General features: G+C 42.2%; 4 protein-coding genes across 4 annotated transcripts; 2 read left to right on the plus strand and 2 right to left on the minus strand.

Annotated features, from left to right (window-relative positions):
- Positions 1-427: 427 nt before the first annotated feature.
- Positions 428-1,853, minus strand: LOC121750405 (transcription initiation factor TFIID subunit 8-like). Its single transcript, XM_042144937.1, has 2 exons — positions 688-1,853; positions 428-573 (listed from the first exon to the last, which is right to left on the minus strand). The coding sequence occupies exon 1, from the start codon at positions 1,574-1,576 to the stop codon at positions 836-838; it is 741 nt and encodes a 246-aa protein (XP_042000871.1). The 5' UTR covers positions 1,577-1,853; the 3' UTR covers positions 428-573; positions 688-835.
- A 6,907-nt stretch (positions 1,854-8,760) lies between these two features.
- On the plus strand, positions 8,761-11,546 carry LOC121751608 (probable receptor-like protein kinase At5g61350). Its single transcript, XM_042146384.1, has one exon. The coding sequence runs from the start codon at positions 8,867-8,869 to the stop codon at positions 11,339-11,341; it is 2,475 nt and encodes an 824-aa protein (XP_042002318.1). The 5' UTR covers positions 8,761-8,866; the 3' UTR covers positions 11,342-11,546.
- Positions 11,547-11,741: 195 nt separating this feature from the next.
- Positions 11,742-13,440, minus strand: LOC121751193 (probable xyloglucan 6-xylosyltransferase 5). Its single transcript, XM_042145907.1, has one exon. The coding sequence runs from the start codon at positions 13,146-13,148 to the stop codon at positions 11,784-11,786; it is 1,365 nt and encodes a 454-aa protein (XP_042001841.1). The 5' UTR covers positions 13,149-13,440; the 3' UTR covers positions 11,742-11,783.
- Positions 13,441-13,512: 72 nt separating this feature from the next.
- Positions 13,513-17,327, plus strand: LOC121751327 (vesicle transport v-SNARE 13-like). The gene is made up of 4 exons (XM_042146049.1): positions 13,513-13,624; positions 13,912-14,027; positions 17,037-17,095; positions 17,197-17,327. Exons 2-4 carry the CDS (start codon positions 13,934-13,936, stop codon positions 17,314-17,316), a joined length of 273 nt encoding a protein of 90 aa, XP_042001983.1. The 5' UTR covers positions 13,513-13,624; positions 13,912-13,933; the 3' UTR covers positions 17,317-17,327.
- The last annotated feature ends 1,110 nt before the right edge of the window (positions 17,328-18,437 follow it).

An 18,437-nucleotide genomic window follows, 5' to 3' on the forward strand; every position in this document is an offset into this window, starting at 1 on the left:
CCCATATTGGGTAAGATGAATGTTTGAAAACCCCACAGTTGGGCTATTGTTTGCTTTGTGGTTAGCCTACAAAGTGTCATTGTTGAGTTGAATGTGTCACGGTTGAGAAAATCCCTTCTCACATATTGGGTAAGAAGATGAATGTTTGAAAAAACCATAGCAGGGCTATTGTTTGCTCTGTGGTTATCCTATGGTTAGTCACTTTGTAAATTTTGCAACTAGCAATATATAACTAATGAGTGATATTTAATCCAACTAGTGTATGATTTCGACATATATATATATATTTTAATATGTAGAAGTCAACTTAGATGATCAAAACAAATTCTCTCACATTGAAGTAGAGCAATCTTTTTTCTCGGCGACAGTTAATTATGTGAATATTGATAATATTTGTATGGAGTTTAGACACCACATCGAATACAAATTCAAAGAATAACACCTCTATATAAACATGAATTTAAATCCTTCAACGTATTGAATATTTATAAAATGTAGATCATTGGATCCTTATAAAAGTTAAATCATTTAAAAAATGAAATTCTACCATGCCCATCCAATTTCGTCCAAAACCTGCATTAATTGAAAAAAAAAGATGTTATATGCATTGGACAACAATACGTAGCAGCATATATGAAAAACAAACACATCGAATTGAAAACAAGACCCAATTCCACATCAACTCACCAGATTGATCAATTTGATATGCAGTATGTACCATTCAAACTGCAATTCTGTCCAAAATCTCTTTTTCGTGACAAAATCCTAATTTTTCATTGGTGTTGAACTAAACTCTAAGAACCCCCCAATTCAGCAAGGAAAATTCGACGTTGCTTTAGCAGCCACCGTCTTCTTCCCACCCTCCGCCGCTGCCGCCTTTGTTTTCACCGTTACCCTTAAATTTTCCAACATTCCCAATTTTGAATTTGACTTTCCCTCTCTTCACCAGCACTTGTTCCACATCTTCATCATAGCATTCCGTTTTCAACTTCTTCATCTCCCTGCTCCCCAAATTCACCGCCTCTTCCCTTTCTAAACTCTCCTCCCACTTCACTTCCCCTCGCCTCTTCCCCTCCTCTCCGCGCAGCTCCACCGCAGGCAGCCACCGCGGCACGTGCTTCAGTTTCCCCTCATTGTACCACAATCTATTATCCCTAATATTCAACAGTCTACCTACACCGGAGCAGCTCATCCTCGGCAGCGACGGCTGAGCAAACGGAATTTGATCCACGTACTTCACGCACTTCATCAAATCCCTAATCGCGGCTGACCTCCACACCGATCGTGATCGCACCCTCCACGAGCCGTCGAATCCTTGCACCGATGCCAAATCTTCGATCGCGGCGGCGATGTCGAAGAGGTTTGATTCAGTGCGCCCGCTCGAATTGGCGGATTCCGCGCTTAATTTGGCAATCGCTTTCAAATACCTGGTGGCGATGTCGGTTAGGGCTTCGAGTGCCGGCATCTCGGCTCCTTTGTAGCCTATCGATTGACAGATCTGCGCCACCGCCACTCGCGCTAGGGTGAATGAGAAGTCCGGCGCCGCTGTGGCGGCGCAGATTTCGTCTTCTCGCATCGATCTTCGCGAATTTCTGTGGTGTAAATAAGGGGGAAACTAAATATATTGCAACCACTCCATCATAACGGGAGCCGGTGGTGGAAGGCTTGATGCTTGCGGGAGAAAAACAATTAGAGGCGCTTTTTAGTGGCGGCGGACGCGGCGGTGAATGTTATAGAGATGCAGAAAGGCGGTGGTGGCTGCCGCGGATTGGGCGGAATTTAGCGTGGCCGAGGGTTTCGGGGGAACGTTGTATTTATTCGTATAATTAATTAATTATTTTTCGAAAATAGATATTTAATTGGGGATTAATTATTACTATTATATAAAAATTGAGGAGTGATCAACTATTTTTGGTTAATGAAAGATTGAAAGTTTATACAAAACTTTAACATGTGGCTGATTAGATTCAACTTTAATCCAGTTTTGATATGCTAGTAACTTTGACAAATTTCTAGTTCATAGTGCCATAAGAAAAAATGTCACCAATACCATTTGGTTTACTTTTCTTATTCCATTCATATTTTATTATAAAATTAATAGTATTATATATGAGTGAGACTTGTAGTTAACTAATTCATTAACTTATTTTTCCTTACATATATTAAAACTTATGCCCACATCAAAGGTGACCTCTATTATGAGACGAAGGTTGTTTATCGTTTTTTATTGATAGGTCAAAGTTATAAAGTAAAAGAAATTGATTTTTATCAAAGTTAAAATTATAAATTGAAAAAAATTTAACATTCAGGCTATATATAAAACAAATCACAGCTAATACTAGTATTATGAATTGAGAAAAATTGAAATATATAACTGCCCTATACTTGTCACCATCAACTCCACAAAGAAACTGAAATAAGTAGTCTTGACTAACTAGACCCTAACACGGCCCATGCATGCAAAGCAAAGGGTCTGACAAAAATGAGCAGCAAAATTTATTTCATGGGCTTGAGTCGATCATAGCAATTTATTCACGCCAATGCTTCTACATCGCAAAATTTATTTCATTTTAGTCTTGTTTAACTGTTTCCATATTCTTGAGCAAAAACTCAAGCTTTCCTAACAGTAAAAAATGTGGTGAGTCGTAATAATCAAACAACCATTACATGTTTTGACAAAAATAAAGTCCCTTTTGAAATCTTATAGACGATTATGTTGCCCATTTGTTTTCAATCTGCAGACTGCTAACAGCATTTTTTCAAAAGCCCAACTTACATTTTACTTAATTAAGCTCATATACCATCAAGATTTCAACTGGGGTTCAAGAAGAAATTGCCATAAAAATCTTAAGAAATGACAAAACAGAATCGGTACAATGTCCTCAAATTTTATTTTTTGCTATATTGTTTAGTAGAACTTCACTTTTGCATAAATATAGGTAGGTAACATGTGTGTCTAATACAGTTGTACTTCATCTACCTGAAGGAAATAGCATTACTCCCTGACTTTCTTAAAATTATGTCACCCTTGTCTATTTGCATTCTTTGGAAAAATGGTCAATGTAAATGAAATTTGCTATGTATAAGTAGCAACTTTCATCACACTGGAATAGTACCCATGTAAGTGATTTTCAAATACTTCTAAAAACAAAATGCTTTTTTTTTGCTTGGCAGCAGGAATCAAATAAAGTTAAGTTCTACTCTTTACTACTGTCACAGTAAAAAGAGTTTGTTAATCTTATCATAAAGTGAATCCAGGGGAAGCTTAAAGAACCCAAAAAATTATTTTTAATTTAATGAAAATAAAAACATTAGTAAGAAATTATCCCTACTTAAAATGATCATCATTTTCTGGCCTGTTCATTTATAAAGTACTACCATTTTTGGATAATTGATGCGAAGCTTATTTCCTATTCTTTACCCCGGATTTCATGTTAATTATAACTCACCAAGTCGTGCTTTGAGTGTAGTTTCGGGTGTTAGAAGCTGGAAGTTCGTCGGAAATGCATAGCTGAGATTCCAGAGAGTTCGCCCGGTCGGGCGTTTTGATGTCGCTAAACGCCCGGTCGGGCGTTTCCATATTGTGCATGTGGAGTCCAGAAAGTTCGCCCGGTCGGGCGTTCTGATTTCAACTAAACGCCCGGTCGGGCGTTTCCCGCGAGGCCATGCAGTAGCCTTTCGCCCGGTCGGGCGATTACCTCCTTTGAATTCGCCCGGTCGGGCGTTTTAGTCGCGTAACTGCGATTTTGCAGTTGACCCAGCGGTTGAAGGATTAAAAAGGCTGGGAAAATGAATTGGAGAGGGGGGACGAGACAGAGAAAAAGACAGAGGGAGAGAAAGGAGGAGAGGAAGAAGAGAAGGAAGGCATTCCGGCCATTATTCCGACCATCCATTCCCGAATCCCGACTCCACTCGACGAGAGCATCACACCTATGGTTTTATTTCTACATTCTACCATGTGTATAGGCTAGGCTCTCTTTGTTGCTCCGAGTTGTAATCTAGGCTTGTGTATTTGTTTTAACACCTTGAATCGTATGTTTGATACCAGCAATGTGTTTGATAATTAAAATGCTACGTTTTTGGCTAATGATGTAGTGTTGTTAAATCTTAACTATTGTCTCTTTAACATAGCTTAGGATTGATCGTTTGTTGGTATGCTTTCGATTTAGAACTGTTCAGGGGATAAATTGATAGTGGATTAGGTAAGTGATTATAGTAGACGACATTTATTCCCGCGCATCCGCAGGAATTAAATGTCGTTGAAAGTTGGTTCATGGAACAAGTGTTCAGCTGACTGTGAACTATACGTCGTAGACATGTTCAGTGCACGCGATTAGGTTGATAATTATAATCCCGTCGTATGTTTCGTTGTAAATGGTGTAAAACAACGCAAGCTTAGTGAGCAACTTGGAGTGACATGTCTTTCTCGTGTCAAAAATCTCATTTCAGTAGCTTAAGTTAGTTAACCATCTCAAAATCAAAACAAAATCTTTTTATACTTTGTGTAGTCATATTAAGTGTAAGCAATCTCGCCTCCCTGTGGATCGACACTTGAAATACTACTACGATACTGTATTCTTGCAGTAGTGTAGTATTATTAGAGTTAAAATAATTGAACTTGATAATCTTTATACATTGATAATCTTTTTATACTTTGCAAAGGATTTTTACACCCACCCTCCCACCCGAATGCACTATGGACGTCATGCCAAGTTTGGGGGAGTTTCCTTTCCCTTTACTTTATTTGTCTTCTTTGCATGCATTGAGGACAATGATGCATTCAAGTTTGGGGGGGTTATGAATGATTTGTGATGTATGTTTTTTGGGTGTTTTGCGTGATAAAGATGTTTTGAATCTATGTAGTTGACGGGTGCATGCTTTATCTTCGGCTTTCTGGTTAGGAAATCTTACTTGATCTTACTTGATCTTTGAAGCTTAGGATGAATGGAATGGGTGCATGAATTTATTTGAAAGAGCATGTTGTGATTACATCCGATTTCTTAAGTTGAGGAGAGTATGAAAATCGCATGACTTGTGGAAATTATTTTGGATTGATTTGCTTTATCGAGTGAAGTGCTTGCGTTCGTTTGTGTTAACGATTTGGGAGGACAAGGCACTAGGATGAACTCCATGGCCAAATGATCACATGCCTTCAAATGATCCCCTAGAAGCCACCTTGAGCTTAATTTCTTATTCTTTGTGTAAACACTTAGCCAAACACTTAGCCACTGAAATAAGCCTAATTTTAGCCTCATCGATAGACCTTGCTACTATTTGGGTGCTAAATACAAGTTGAGCTTTGTGGTTTGAGTTTGAGTGTGGGTGGTGAATTGTAAAGAGTAGACATTTCTAGACTTGATAGAAGGTGAAAAGAATGAAGTTCTAAGGAAAAAAAAACAAGAAAAAGAAAAAGACGACCTCCAAATTCACAAAAGTCGAGGTCTTTACAAAAACAAAAAAAAAAAAGAAAAGAAATAAGTTGATGAAATAAAGATAGAGCTTCTATGTTTGTTTGTGTAATCTCGTCTGGAATAGATCTCAAGTTTGGGGGAGTGTGGGTTTGGTTGTAATTTTTCGTTGGTTAATCTTTGGAAGGAAGTTGTAGGAGGGAAGATTTTGGCACTCAAATGTGTAGCCTTTGAGCTCACTATCCATACTTATCCTACCTCGTCCCTAGCCCCATTACAACCTTGAAATAAGACCTTGGACCTTATCGTTGATGCTTGTGGATGTTGTGTAAAGAACTTGGTAGAGTTAAAGAGGTTCGATTTGAAATCTGTGAGTCTATGTGGTTAGTATTGCTTAATGAGTCAATGATGATGGTTTGAGTTGTTTGATCGCATGCTTGGACTTATTTTGAAGTGCACCTTAACTTGACGTTCTAGGGGGATGAGTGATTGTTCTTGAGAGTGGGAAATCTCGATTGGAAATGTTGGGGGTTTAGATTTTGTCACTCACGTCCCTACATGATTCTTTGTGATGAAAATTTCTCTGCGGGGTAGACTTGCGTTGAGTTTTTGTGCTAAAAAATGTACCTTGCTCGGGGCGAGCAAGAGCTTAAGTTTGGGGGTATTTGATGCGAAGCTTATTTCCTATTCTTTACCCCGGATTTCATGTTAATTATAACTCACCAAGTCGTGCTTTGAGTGTAGTTTCGGGTGTTAGAAGCTGGAAGTTCGTCGGAAATGCATAGCTGAGATTCCAGAGAGTTCGCCCGGTCGGGCGTTTTGATGTCGCTAAACGCCCGGTCGGGCGTTTCCATATTGTGCATGTGGAGTCCAGAAAGTTCGCCCGGTCGGGCGTTCTGATTTCAACTAAACGCCCGGTCGGGCGTTTCCCGCGAGGCCATGCAGTAGCCTTTCGCCCGGTCGGGCGATTACCTCCTTTGAATTCGCCCGGTCGGGCGTTTTAGTCGCGTAACTGCGATTTTGCAGTTGACCCAGCGGTTGAAGGATTAAAAAGGATGGGAAAATGAATTGGAGAGGGGGGACGAGACAGAGAAAAAGACAGAGGGAGAGAAAGGAGGAGAGGAAGAAGAGAAGGAAGGCATTCCGGCCATTATTCCGACCATCCATTCCCGAATCCCGACTCCACTCGACGAGAGCATCACACCTATGGTTTTATTTCTACATTCTACCATGTGTATAGGCTAGGCTCTCTTTGTTGCTCCGAGTTGTAATCTAGGCTTGTGTATTTGTTTTAACACCTTGAATCGTATGTTTGATACCAGCAATGTGTTTGATAATTAAAATGCTACGTTTTTGGCTAATGATGTAGTGTTGTTAAATCTTAACTATTGTCTCTTTAACATAGCTTAGGATTGATCGTTTGTTGGTATGCTTTCGATTTAGAACTGTTCAGGGGATAAATTGATAGTGGATTAGGTAAGTGATTATAGTAGACGACATTTATTCCCGCGCATCCGCAGGAATTAAATGTCGTTGAAAGTTGGTTCATGGAACAAGTGTTCAGCTGACTGTGAACTATACGTCGTAGACATGTTCAGTGCACGCGATTAGGTTGATAATTATAATCCCGTCGTATGTTTCGTTGTAAATGGTGTAAAACAACGCAAGCTTAGTGAGCAACTTGGAGTGACCTGTCTTTCTCGTGTCAAAAATCTCATTTCAGTAGCTTAAGTTAGTTAACCATCTCAAAATCAAAACAAAATCTTTTTATACTTTGTGTAGTCATATTAAGTGTAAGCAATCTCGCCTCCCTGTGGATCGACACTTGAAATACTACTACGATACTGTATTCTTGCAGTAGTGTAGTATTATTAGAGTTAAAATAATTGAACTTGATAATCTTTATACATTGATTAAGAACTCTAAAATATCACATCAATAATCAGAGCAGTCACTGTGGACAAAGATTCAGGGAAAATGTTTGGAAATTTTTGTTACAACGTGATGTTGTGTTGTTTTCATATTGATGAGCAAAATCGTACTTCATTTGCATTTTAGGAAGCCATATGAATGCATGAGTCTGTCTCTTTGGAGCCACACCATAAAAACTGAAGGACAAATTTATGTATCTGGAAACAATTTTATGTATGAAAGCCTATATATTTCTAGCTACTAGATCTTGCATTTATTTGCATCTGCCCAGGTGCTGCCCCAACTCACGTGTATATTATAGTATAAGTAGGTAACAATTGTCTCTATGTTCATTGTTTTTAAGATTCTCTCTTTTTTTTTTTTTGCAGGTATCGACAATGATCCTTGTTTTTAATATTCTCTTAACAAAAAATGGTGTTAGTTATTTTGATTTGTACATCGTAAAATTTTAAGGAGGGGTGAGCATTTGGAGAAAAATCCGATCCAATCGAAAAATCTGAAATTTTATGAAAAATGAATCTTATCCGATATAAATTATCCAAAACTCTGAATTCGAACATTCAAATTTTGAATTATGAAATTTAATGTGAAAAATTAGAAATTACATAATAATATAAAAGTTTAACACAATAAATCTCGAAATTGAAAAAACTAATGTCAAAATCCGAAAATCTAATACTACTCCATTTGTGCGCCATTAAATGTTTCAGATTTTCTTTCTTTGTTCGTCCTAATACAAATGTCTTATTTTACTTTACTATTTTTGGCAAATGGACCTCACATTAACTAACTAATTTCATTCACATTTTATTATAAAACTAATATACCCATATTTCACTAACTTTTTTACTTTATTTTATGAAGTCAAGCAATTTCTTAAAATGCAAGTCGGTAAAAAATGAGACATCTATTGTCGGACGGAGTAAGTACCAAATACCATTAGAATTGTTCACAAATGTTTCTCTTTTAATACAAGCTCTAACAAATGCGTAGATGAGTGGGAAAATAGGTTATGCTTCATTTTAATGTACTTAAGTTGATAAAATGATGAGAAAACATAAGAATTATGAACCATTAATAATAGTAATACCTAAATGGCTAAATCATACTGATACAAAGAGTCGTCGAGACATATTATCTACTACAAATTACACCCAATTCCCGGCATCGAATGTGGCTCTTTGTCCTCAATATTTTTGAGATTACACCATAGAAGATGAAACCTAACAAGTCAAATCATAAACTAATCCTTTATCTCTTCCCAGCTGGATACGCGTTTGAATTTCTCAATTTCCATATATTCCATTCTAGTAGTATATGATTAAAAATGCAATCCAATAAACTCTTTGATTCCTTCATAACAGAAAGTCTTCTCTTGAAAGTTGAAATAAAACAACCCTTGTTTTGTGATTACAAGATTGCACGTTCTCCCCAACATGCTCCCAACAATCATTCTCACCTCTAAAAAACACTCCCATTTCTACTCTCTCATAAACTAAACCATCTCTTTTCACACCACCGCCGAAATGGGCCGCCCTCCTCCCATTCCCCTCCTCCTCCCCCTCCTCCTCATCCTCACCAACGCCGCCGCCTTCACCCCCGCCGATAACTACCTCATCAACTGCGGATCGCCGGAGTCCACCCCTCTCGACGATGGCAGAGTCTTCAAATCCGACCCTCAATCCTCCTCCTACTTATCCACCGATGAAGACATTCTAGCTTCTCTTCCCAATATCTCTTCGCCGTCGTTGTACGCCACCGCGAGAATCTTCCACCACCTCTCCATGTACAGGTTCCTGATTTCCAAACCCGGCCTCCATTGGATCCGCCTCCACTTCTACCCCCTCCCCCACCCCACCTACAACCTCACCTCCGCCACCTTCACCGTCACCACCGACGACACCGTCCTCTTGCATGGCTTCTCCGCCGCCACCTCCAAAACCATCATCAAAGAATACCTCATCAACGCCACCTCCGACAAGCTCACCCTCAAATTCTCCCCCATGAAAAACTCCGCCGCCTTCATCAACGCCATCGAGCTCGTCTCCGCCCCGGACGACCTCATCCCCGACACCGCCGCCGCCGTGTCTCCCGCCGGCGAATTCTCCGGCGTCAACAAACACTCCTTTGAAGTCTCCTACCGCCTCAACGTCGGTGGCCCCCTCGTCACCCCCAAAAACGACACCCTCTCCCGGACCTGGCTCCCCTCCGACGCGTACCTCGCCTTCCCGGAGGGCGCCAGGAACGTGTCGGTTCCCACCGACACCATCACCTACCCCAAGGGCGGCGCCACCCCTCTCACCGCCCCGTATTCCGTCTACGCGACGGCGGATCAGATGGCGGACTCCTCCACCGCCGATCCGAATTTCAACCTGACTTGGAAAATGAGCATTGATCCAAGCTTCTCGTATTTAATCAGGCTCCATTTCTGCGATATAGTGAGCAAAGGCCTCAACGAGCTCTACTTTAACGTGTACATAAATGGAATGACCGGCGCCGCCAATTTAGACCTATCCGCTCTCACATCCGGTTTAGCGATACCTTACTACAAGGACTTCGTGCTCAACGCCTCCGCCATCACCAACGGGAGCGTCGTAGTCCAGGTGGGGCCCACCTCCAACGTCATCTCCGCCCTCCCCAACGCCATACTGAACGGCCTCGAGGTGATGAAGATGAGCAACTCCGCCGGCAGTCTCGACGGCCTTTTCTCTGCGGATGGGAAGAAACGTGGGCAGAGCTCCGTGATGAGAGTCGCGGGGGAGGTCGGGCTAGCGCTAGGCGCGCTAGCTTCGCTTCTGCTCCTTTTTGCCTCTTTGAGATGGTGCAGGAAGCCGAGAGGGTACGAGAAGCAGAAGACGTTCTCGTCGTGGCTGCTCCCTCTCAACTCCAGCCAATGCAGCTTCATGACTAGCAAGAGCAAGAGCACGACCTTCTCCACCATCTCCGGCGGCCTCAACCAGCTCGGGAGATTCTTCAGCTTAAACGAGCTCAAGGAGGCAACCAAAAATTTCGACGAGAAATCAGTCGTTGGAGTTGGTGGATTCGGAAAGGTATACCTAGGCGAGATTGACGGCGGAGCCACCAAGCTCGCCATTAAAAGAGGTAATCCGTCTTCCGCTCAGGGGATCAACGAGTTCCAGACAGAGATCCAGCTTCTGTCGAAGCTGAGGCACAGGCATTTAGTATCTCTCATTGGCTACTGCGACGAGCAGTCAGAGATGATTCTTGTCTACGAGTACATGTCCAACGGCCCCCTCCGGGACCACCTGTACGGCCCCGCAGCTCTGCCTCCACTGACGTGGAGGCAGAGGCTGGAGGTCTGCATAGGCGCAGCGAAAGGTCTGCATTACCTCCACACTGGGTCGACCCAGGGCATCATTCATCGTGACGTCAAGACTACAAACATCCTTCTAGATGAGAATCTGCTGGCTAAGGTGTCCGATTTCGGGCTGTCGAAGGTGGGGCCGGCGTCGCTGGACCAGACGCATGTTAGCACGGCGGTAAAAGGGAGCTTCGGGTACCTGGACCCGGAGTACTTCAGGAGGCAGCAGCTGACGGAGAAGTCGGACGTGTACTCGTTCGGGGTGGTGCTGTTCGAGGTGTTGTGCGCGAGGGCGGCGCTGGACCCGGCGCTGCCGCGGGAGCAGGTGAATCTGGCGGAGTGGGCGAAGCAGCAGCACGCGAAGGGGGCGACGGAGAAGATCGTGGATCCGGTGATTTCGGGGACGATTGGGAAGGACTCGCTGATCAAGTATGTGGAGACGGCGGAGAAGTGTCTTGCGGAGTATGGGGTGGACCGGCCGTCGATGGGGGATGTGCTGTGGAATATTGAGTACGCGCTGCAGCTGCAGGGGGCGGCGGAGGGTGGCGGTGGCGGTGATGAGGAGAAGAAGACTGGTGATGGTGGAGGGGAGGGTGAGGTGGTGGTGGGGATGATGAGTGATGATTCGGGGGTGGTTGGGGCTTCTCCTGTGTTTCTTGAGAGTTGTCGTGCAAGATGAGGTGTAGTTTGGTTTTGGTTTCATGCAATCTTCTTCACCTCATCCTCATGTGTTTTTTCTTTGTTTAACATAGGATGTATCTTTGGAGTTTCTAATTATGTAATTTCATGCAATCTTCTTCAAATGTTTCATGAAGATTGTTTGATTATTAATGATCTTATTTAAGTTGTTGTTAACTTTGAACATCTGTTGTGTACGGACACGATATCGGCAATATTGATGTTTGATAATCATACGGAATTTAGTACTCCCTCCATTTGGTACTCATAGAGAGCCATAGGTTTGGCCTACAAACATTGTTCCTCTTAAATAACCCCAAAAGCGACTACAAGAAGAGAAATGCCATTTTCCCATTCCTACACAACAATCAAGCTTGATTGAAAATCCAATGACAAACTACGGTTACAATTTACATGACGGTTTGAAATAGTTGGTGAATTAGTCAACTTTTATTACCGCGCAAAGAATTTCGAATACCAAATTTATCTACATCCGCCAAAGGTGTAACACTCTCATTTCTAACCCGCTTTACATTAGTGCTCACCAATCCCCGATGCCTGAAACCGTAGAGATTCAACACCTGATTATCCGCAAAGTTATAAGCCATCTCCATGCTCTTCAAGCACCTCTCCACCGGGTAATCCCCATTTCTTGCGCACGTCCGACACCCCACAAAATGTGTCACTAACGGCCACCTCTCGTCCCCAAAACCCGGCCTGTACTTCTCCATCATCTCCTTATACCGGTCCACCAAACTCTCCCAGAACCCGTGGAGACAATACGAACTCTCAATCGACACCATGTTCATCCATCGTTCCTTCTGGGAGATAAGTAGGTATATCAGTGCAGATTGATCATCCGCCTCCAACGCGGGCCGCCCTTTTAGACTGCTTGTTAGGATTTTTCCAGCCTCCTCACGAGGCCGGCCTCTGGGCCCCATTTGGGCCCATACGTCCAGTAAATCCAATGCCCACTGGCTGTTTCTTAATAGAAAACTGCCCGTGTTCAGTGCTATCCATGACTTCTCTTTAAGGAGCATGTCTGGGTAGCCGTGTATGATCAAATTCGAACTCCGATATCTATGGAAAGGTATCTCGAAGACCATATCCGTAAAAAGCGCATCGCTATCCATCCACCATATCCACTCTGCCTCCGGGTGCGCCACCATCAGCTGCCGAATCTGGAGCAGTTTCCCCCAGTGGCCGGACATCTCCTTATCCAAATGCGCGGTGTTGTAAACGAGCTCGATCCCGTGGATCCTGCAGTAGTCGATCTTGTTTTTGAGAAACTTGAGGAGGTAGTGGTCGCCGATGGAGTTCTCGCACGGGCTCGGCTGCGAGCCGGTGACGAGGTAGATTTTGGGGCGGCCGTTGATGAAGTACGGGAATTGAGGGTTCCGGCGACGCCATAGTTTCTTGTCTAGGTCCCAATTTTTTATTTTAGGGCCCAAATTGAAGGTTGAGCTGGAATTGGGGAAATTTTGGGAGGAAGCGTCGTCGGAATCGGGCGGATCGTCGTCTGAGCGGATTGCGGTGACGATTCGGTTGGTTTCTTCGATTAGGTAACGGCTCTCGGCGTCGGCTTCGAGGGAGACGAGGTTGCTGAGGCCGATTGTGCCGCGGAGGACGAGAATGGTGACGAATCCGCAGAGGATTGTTATTCTGATGTTGCTGAATTTTCGATCGCCGCGCCGTCCCTTCGGGAGGTGGCGGCCGTCGGAGCCGGCGCCGTCGCTGTCGTCGGAGGTAATTTGGGGGAGACTTGTGGAGCTCCGCTTCTGAGCGGAATATGTGAGATCCGCAGCCATTGGCTGGGAAGAATCGAATCAATCACCGATTCAACGCTGGAATGTGTAGAAATGGCAATGCAGGAAATCATGAATGCAGAAACAAAGAAAGCCAGGTTGCATGAATGTGTAGGGGCGAATTTGATTGGGAATTTGGGGAAATGAAAGGTGGCTTTTTGAGGGTCTGTTGTGAAAATTGAATGATGATGGAGAGGAGGAGAGGATTGAGCGCGACTGCGCGGGCTGTTTGAATAAATGGTTTAATAATTCATTCTCCGCTTAATAAAATATTTATACTTTAATAAATATTGCCATATTTTCGTGCATCCGACGCGGAGCAGATGAGGGTATTTTCGTGTTTTCAGATTTGACGTGGTGGCGCCAATCATCATCACCCCGTTCCCCACCATTAACGTTACGGCAGTCACTTCCATCAAATTCCACAGTGCTTTCTGCGATCATTGCCTGCTATTTTCCGGCGATCCGATCAACCTAAGGTAAATCGTCTCGATTGATCAAAATTCAATGCCGCTCCTCGTTTCACATTCTCGAATTCCGAATAATTGATAGCTTATGTCGATCGAATCAGTGATACGATTTCTGAAAATTGACGATCAGGATTGGTTGATAGTGGTGTTGACAGAATTAGTAAGGAGTAAAATTTTAAGAAACTAGAATTAGTTGATAATGGCTATTGGTCGGATGTCTGTGGAAATATTTGAAATGAGAATCAGTGTGGCGTAGGATTATTTTTGGAATTGAGCATTGTTGTTGTGGATTGCAGGAGATTGTTGAGGTGTCAAAAGATGAGTCAGGTATTTGAGGGATATGAGCGGCAATACTGTGAGATATCTGCTAATCTTTCGAAAAAGATTACTGCAGCTAGTGTCCTTAATGGAGGTGACACACAATATTTCCAGTCCTCTTTGTGTTTCTTGTTAGATTTTACATCCAGTTTTGTCGGTTAGATTGTTAGAGCATCCACGTCCGTGCTCTTGCTTAGTTAGATTGTTAGAGCATTCACATCCGTGCTCTTTGGTAAGAGCACGGATGTGGGCCCCGACCCACTTTTATTAATTTTTTACTCTCTGTTTTTCCCCAAGAGCACAACAACAACATTCATGCTCTTCTGCAAGGACATGCTCAAGGTCTCATCATTCCATTATTTAATTTAAATACTTTAATTACTAAAAATACATTAAAATATAAAAATTACATAATTGAATCCTAAAAAATAAAAATTACAAACTTAAAATCCTAAAAATTAAAAATTACATAATTAAAATCCTAAAATATTATTAATATACATAATTATAATCCTAAAAAATAAAAAATACATAATTAAAGGCTAAAAAATACCCCCGTGGAAGATAAGTCCTCTGGCCCTATCCCCAATGTTTTTCGGAGACCTCGTATCATTGCCAAATGTGAATCAAGTTGTTCGGGAGTCATATTTGACCTATCGGCCAAATTAAGTTGAGCCAAAAGGATCCACAACGAGTTTGTGGGGGGTTGAGGGGGCGGATGGAGTCGCGGCGCTACGGCGGTTGGCCGTCGCCTTCTTCCTTCCTTGCGGCCGGCGTTGGGAACTGCTCGGGCCGGCGTCGGGGCTACCCAAGTTAGCTCCGGCAAGCTGGCTAGCCACCTCATCCTCGCCGGCATCGGATAGGGATACCGACCTCGACCGTTTACTGGAGGAGCTGGAGGAGCTGGAGGAGGATGATACGCCTCCCGTGTACTTCGGATGTACACGCACCTCCTGCCAAGCGCTGAGGTAGTTGAACGGTTTGTAATGTTGGGATTGGTAGGTCGCCAACGCGGCACTGATGATGTCTAGCTCGCTCCTGCCGCTCCCCGCCGACCGCTCTTCCTGGAGGTAATACCCCTGGAACTTTTGGATTTCTTCGTTGGCTCTGAAGATGGCATTGCGCACCATACTCTCATTGCGCTCGATGGTTCCATCCGGACGGTTTTCATTGTACCGGCGAGAGATGCGCCACCAAAACCTATCCCCGCTTTGGTTCGTGCCAACCTCCGGATCTTCGGAGATAATCAAATAGGCTTTGAATAACTGATCCATCTCCGCCGGAGTGTACGGGGTGCGGACACCATGGGGAGTAGGATGAGTTTGAGAGCCGCCGCTCCCTCCCGATTCGGGTTCGGGTGCCCACCCGTATCGCCCATCGGGGGCATCTTGGTCGTCCACCGGGTAAGGCCGGTAGCCACCCGGAACTTGAGAACCTTGGGTTTGAGGAGGAGCCGAGAATTGCGTTTCCGGACTAGGGAATGGTTGCGAGTCGAACCATTCGTGGTTCCAACCGCGGGAGTCGGAAGGGTGATCGCCGGAGCCGGACATTTTTTTGTAAAAGTAAAAGATTGAGAATTGATAAGAGAATTTAGATGAGAGAATTTATATGAGAATTGTGTAGTGGGGTGGGAAATTTTTTGTGTGGAAGTGGGGTATTTATAGATGAAAATGTGAATTTTGGAGAAAATTGAAAAATAAATTAAAAGTGGGTAGAAAACGGATATAATTTATTGGGAAGTGAGAAAATATTTTTTTTATTTTAAAAAGATTTTTTAAATTAAATTAAAATTTTTTTTAAAAAAATTGAAAATGCCGTTGGGCAATCCCGTCGCGCCACGTCAGCCTACTCAGCGGCACGGACGTGCTCGATGCATCGAGCAGCGCCGTGCCATAGGCAAGAGCACAGCGGCGGACAACACAAAGCCGCGCCAGCGGCATGGACGCCGTCCTTCCGGGAGAGCAGCTATGTGGAGGCTCTTATTCCATGATAACCAATGATAAGTCTGATCTTTAATGCCTGTGCATCTCTACGATGAAAGGCATATAGCACACCATTTTTTCAGAGGACAGCTGCTTCTAGGTGAATGTAGGATGATAATCACATTGCCAGTTTGATAGTACAACTATGTGACTGGACTCACTTATAAAATATTAGTACAAAAGAAAATGGATCAGAACACTATATGTGATGGCACACATAAATTGATGAAAATGTGTTGTTGATATCATGTTATAAAATACGGAGTATTACAAAAGAAAAGGGATCAGAACACTAAATGTGATGGTACACATAAATTGATGAAAATGTGTTGATTCTCCTATTCTTCCCGTTGGCAATTTAAATTCCTAACATGGTGCTGTGTCAAATTTATGCATGTCTAAGGAATGCTTTTGACTAAAATGCTAAAATTCCATTAACTTGTACAATTGACACATCTAGATGCTTAGGTAGAAGTAGGATTCCTGTAAGGCGTTCTGCTTCTGATCACAAATGCAGGATAGTTGGTTCATGGTGTTTAAGATTGACTTTATCAAGCAGAATGCCTCCATTTGCCTATTTTTGAATTTTACTTAACGTGGCAGTTGATGTTTTGAGTAGAATCATTTGTAAAGAGAAGTCATTAACCTTCTTGAATAGTTGAGTATAGGAAAAAATGGAAATATCATGTGCACAATTTTTTGATGATCCTTTTTTTTAGAGAAGCTGATAAATAATAGCTGCAAAAAGTATCTAGAAACATTGGTTGCTTCAGTAATCTATTACATACAGTACAAGTACCATTTAAGTATTCCAGTATTTGTATCATATTTGGGACAAAAATGGAATCCTCCAGTTGACAATCTCAAGCTAATTTGGAGGAGGACTGAGTTGATGGATGTAGCTTTGTAAGTTGTTTTTAGTTTTCGTTCAGAGTCAAAACTCAAAACCACATGCTAGACTGTCCTTGAAGCTTTTATAACTTAGGAGGTGTCACAAACAATTAACCATCACTTCTTATCTCTTGTTTAAGACACTCGACTATACTATAGTTCTTTCAAAGCATGTACTTCATTTTCACTTCCATTTGCTGCTGATATTGGTTTAATGTCCCTGATCACAGAACAAAAGAAACAGAAAATATCCGAAGTTGCAGGAGGATTAGAAGATGCTGATGCACTGGTAATTGGTTCACTTCATATGAACAATGATCCTTATGCTCTTTGACTCTATACTAATGTCCAGCTTGTGATTAATATCTAAGATACATAAAATGGATGTAGGAGCTTGTCGGCATGTGTGAAAGCGACGCTTCTTGTCAAGCTGAGAGATCACAAAACAAAACAAAACAAAACAGATTTGAACAATTTAAAATCAGAAGTGAAGAGGATGACGTTGGGTAATGCCAACCAAGCTGCTACGGATGACTTGTTGGAATCAGGAATGGCACACACATTAACGGTACTGATCTTTCCATTGTTCTTCTAGTATTGCTAAAGGAGCCTTCAAAACGAGCTTATACCAGTATTCACCCCGGGTAAGTAATTGCATTCTAATTTATTGCTCGATTATCCAGGCGTCAGCAGATCAACGAGCAAGGCTACTAATGGCAACTGAAAGATTAGAAGGTCGGAAAACAATGCTTGAAACTGAGGAGCTTGGAGTCTCAATTCTTCATGATTTGCACCAGCAACGCCAATCCATCCTGCAGGCACATAACACCATAAGTCTCGTCTTCGTGTCTAGTCTGCCTCCTTCAGGTGAAACTGTCTAGCCGAGATAAAATGATAGTATATGACTACTTTTTGCAGCTTCATGGGGTGGATGATAACATCCATCGGGCGGAGCAAAAAGATTCTGACCAACATATCAAGAAAAATGAGGAGAAACAAGTATATCATCGGCACTATCATTGTGCTCTTAGTAATCGCCATATTTGTGATTCTCTACTTCAAGTTGACACGCCGCTCGTCTTCATGATTTCAAGAGTACGTATGTTTTGGTTATCATTATCTCTATGCTGAGGTGTGGATTATTTTGATGGACAAAATTGATCTGATTGTATATCTCATCCTCTGAGTTGTTTTGATGGACAATAAATCATTAATCTTGATTTATTTTGCATTTTTGACCGACACTTTTAAACATTTCAATAACTACTTCATTTTTTTTAATTTGTAGCGATTTCGACTCTTATATTTCTTTGTAAAATGACGATGTTTCAAAGCAGGATGACTGTGAATATTAAAGTTGATACAGTTCAGGATGAATAATTATTGAAATGTTTAAAAAGCACTAGTTCAAATTCCAAAATGGGTTAAAAAGTGATTGACTTATTAGGCCGCGAACTAAAAAACTTGGTTGGCAAAGTAGGAGTACTATTGTGTTTTGAAGCAAATAAGATCCTAAATATATGAATTTTAGAAATGACACGAATTTTAATGTAAAATTAATAAATTATGAGCGAAAAATAAAAATGAATAAAGTAAGAGAGAAGAGGAAAAAAGTAGTAGAATTATTGTTA

The sequence above is a fragment of the Salvia splendens genome, chromosome 10 (assembly GCF_004379255.2).
Source record: "Salvia splendens isolate huo1 chromosome 10, SspV2, whole genome shotgun sequence".
NCBI classification, from domain to species: domain Eukaryota; kingdom Viridiplantae; phylum Streptophyta; class Magnoliopsida; order Lamiales; family Lamiaceae; genus Salvia; species Salvia splendens.

What these genes read in the sequence shown, in the direction of transcription:
- LOC121751327 (XM_042146049.1), top strand. Translation starts at nt 13,934, where the DNA reads ATGAGTCAGGTATTTGAGGGATATGAGCGGCAATACTGTGAGATATCT. An exon ending in AGCTAGTGTCCTTAATGGAG is followed by an intron (nt 14,028 to 17,036) that starts GTGACACACAAT and finishes CCCTGATCACAG; the next exon opens with AACAAAAGAAACAGAAAATA. An exon ending in TAGAAGATGCTGATGCACTG is followed by an intron (nt 17,096 to 17,196) that starts GTAATTGGTTCA and finishes AAATGGATGTAG; the next exon opens with GAGCTTGTCGGCATGTGTGA.
- LOC121750405 (XM_042144937.1), bottom strand. Translation starts at nt 1,576, where the DNA reads ATGCGAGAAGACGAAATCTGCGCCGCCACAGCGGCGCCGGACTTCTCA.
- LOC121751193 (XM_042145907.1), bottom strand. Translation starts at nt 13,148, where the DNA reads ATGGCTGCGGATCTCACATATTCCGCTCAGAAGCGGAGCTCCACAAGT.
- LOC121751608 (XM_042146384.1), top strand. Translation starts at nt 8,867, where the DNA reads ATGGGCCGCCCTCCTCCCATTCCCCTCCTCCTCCCCCTCCTCCTCATC.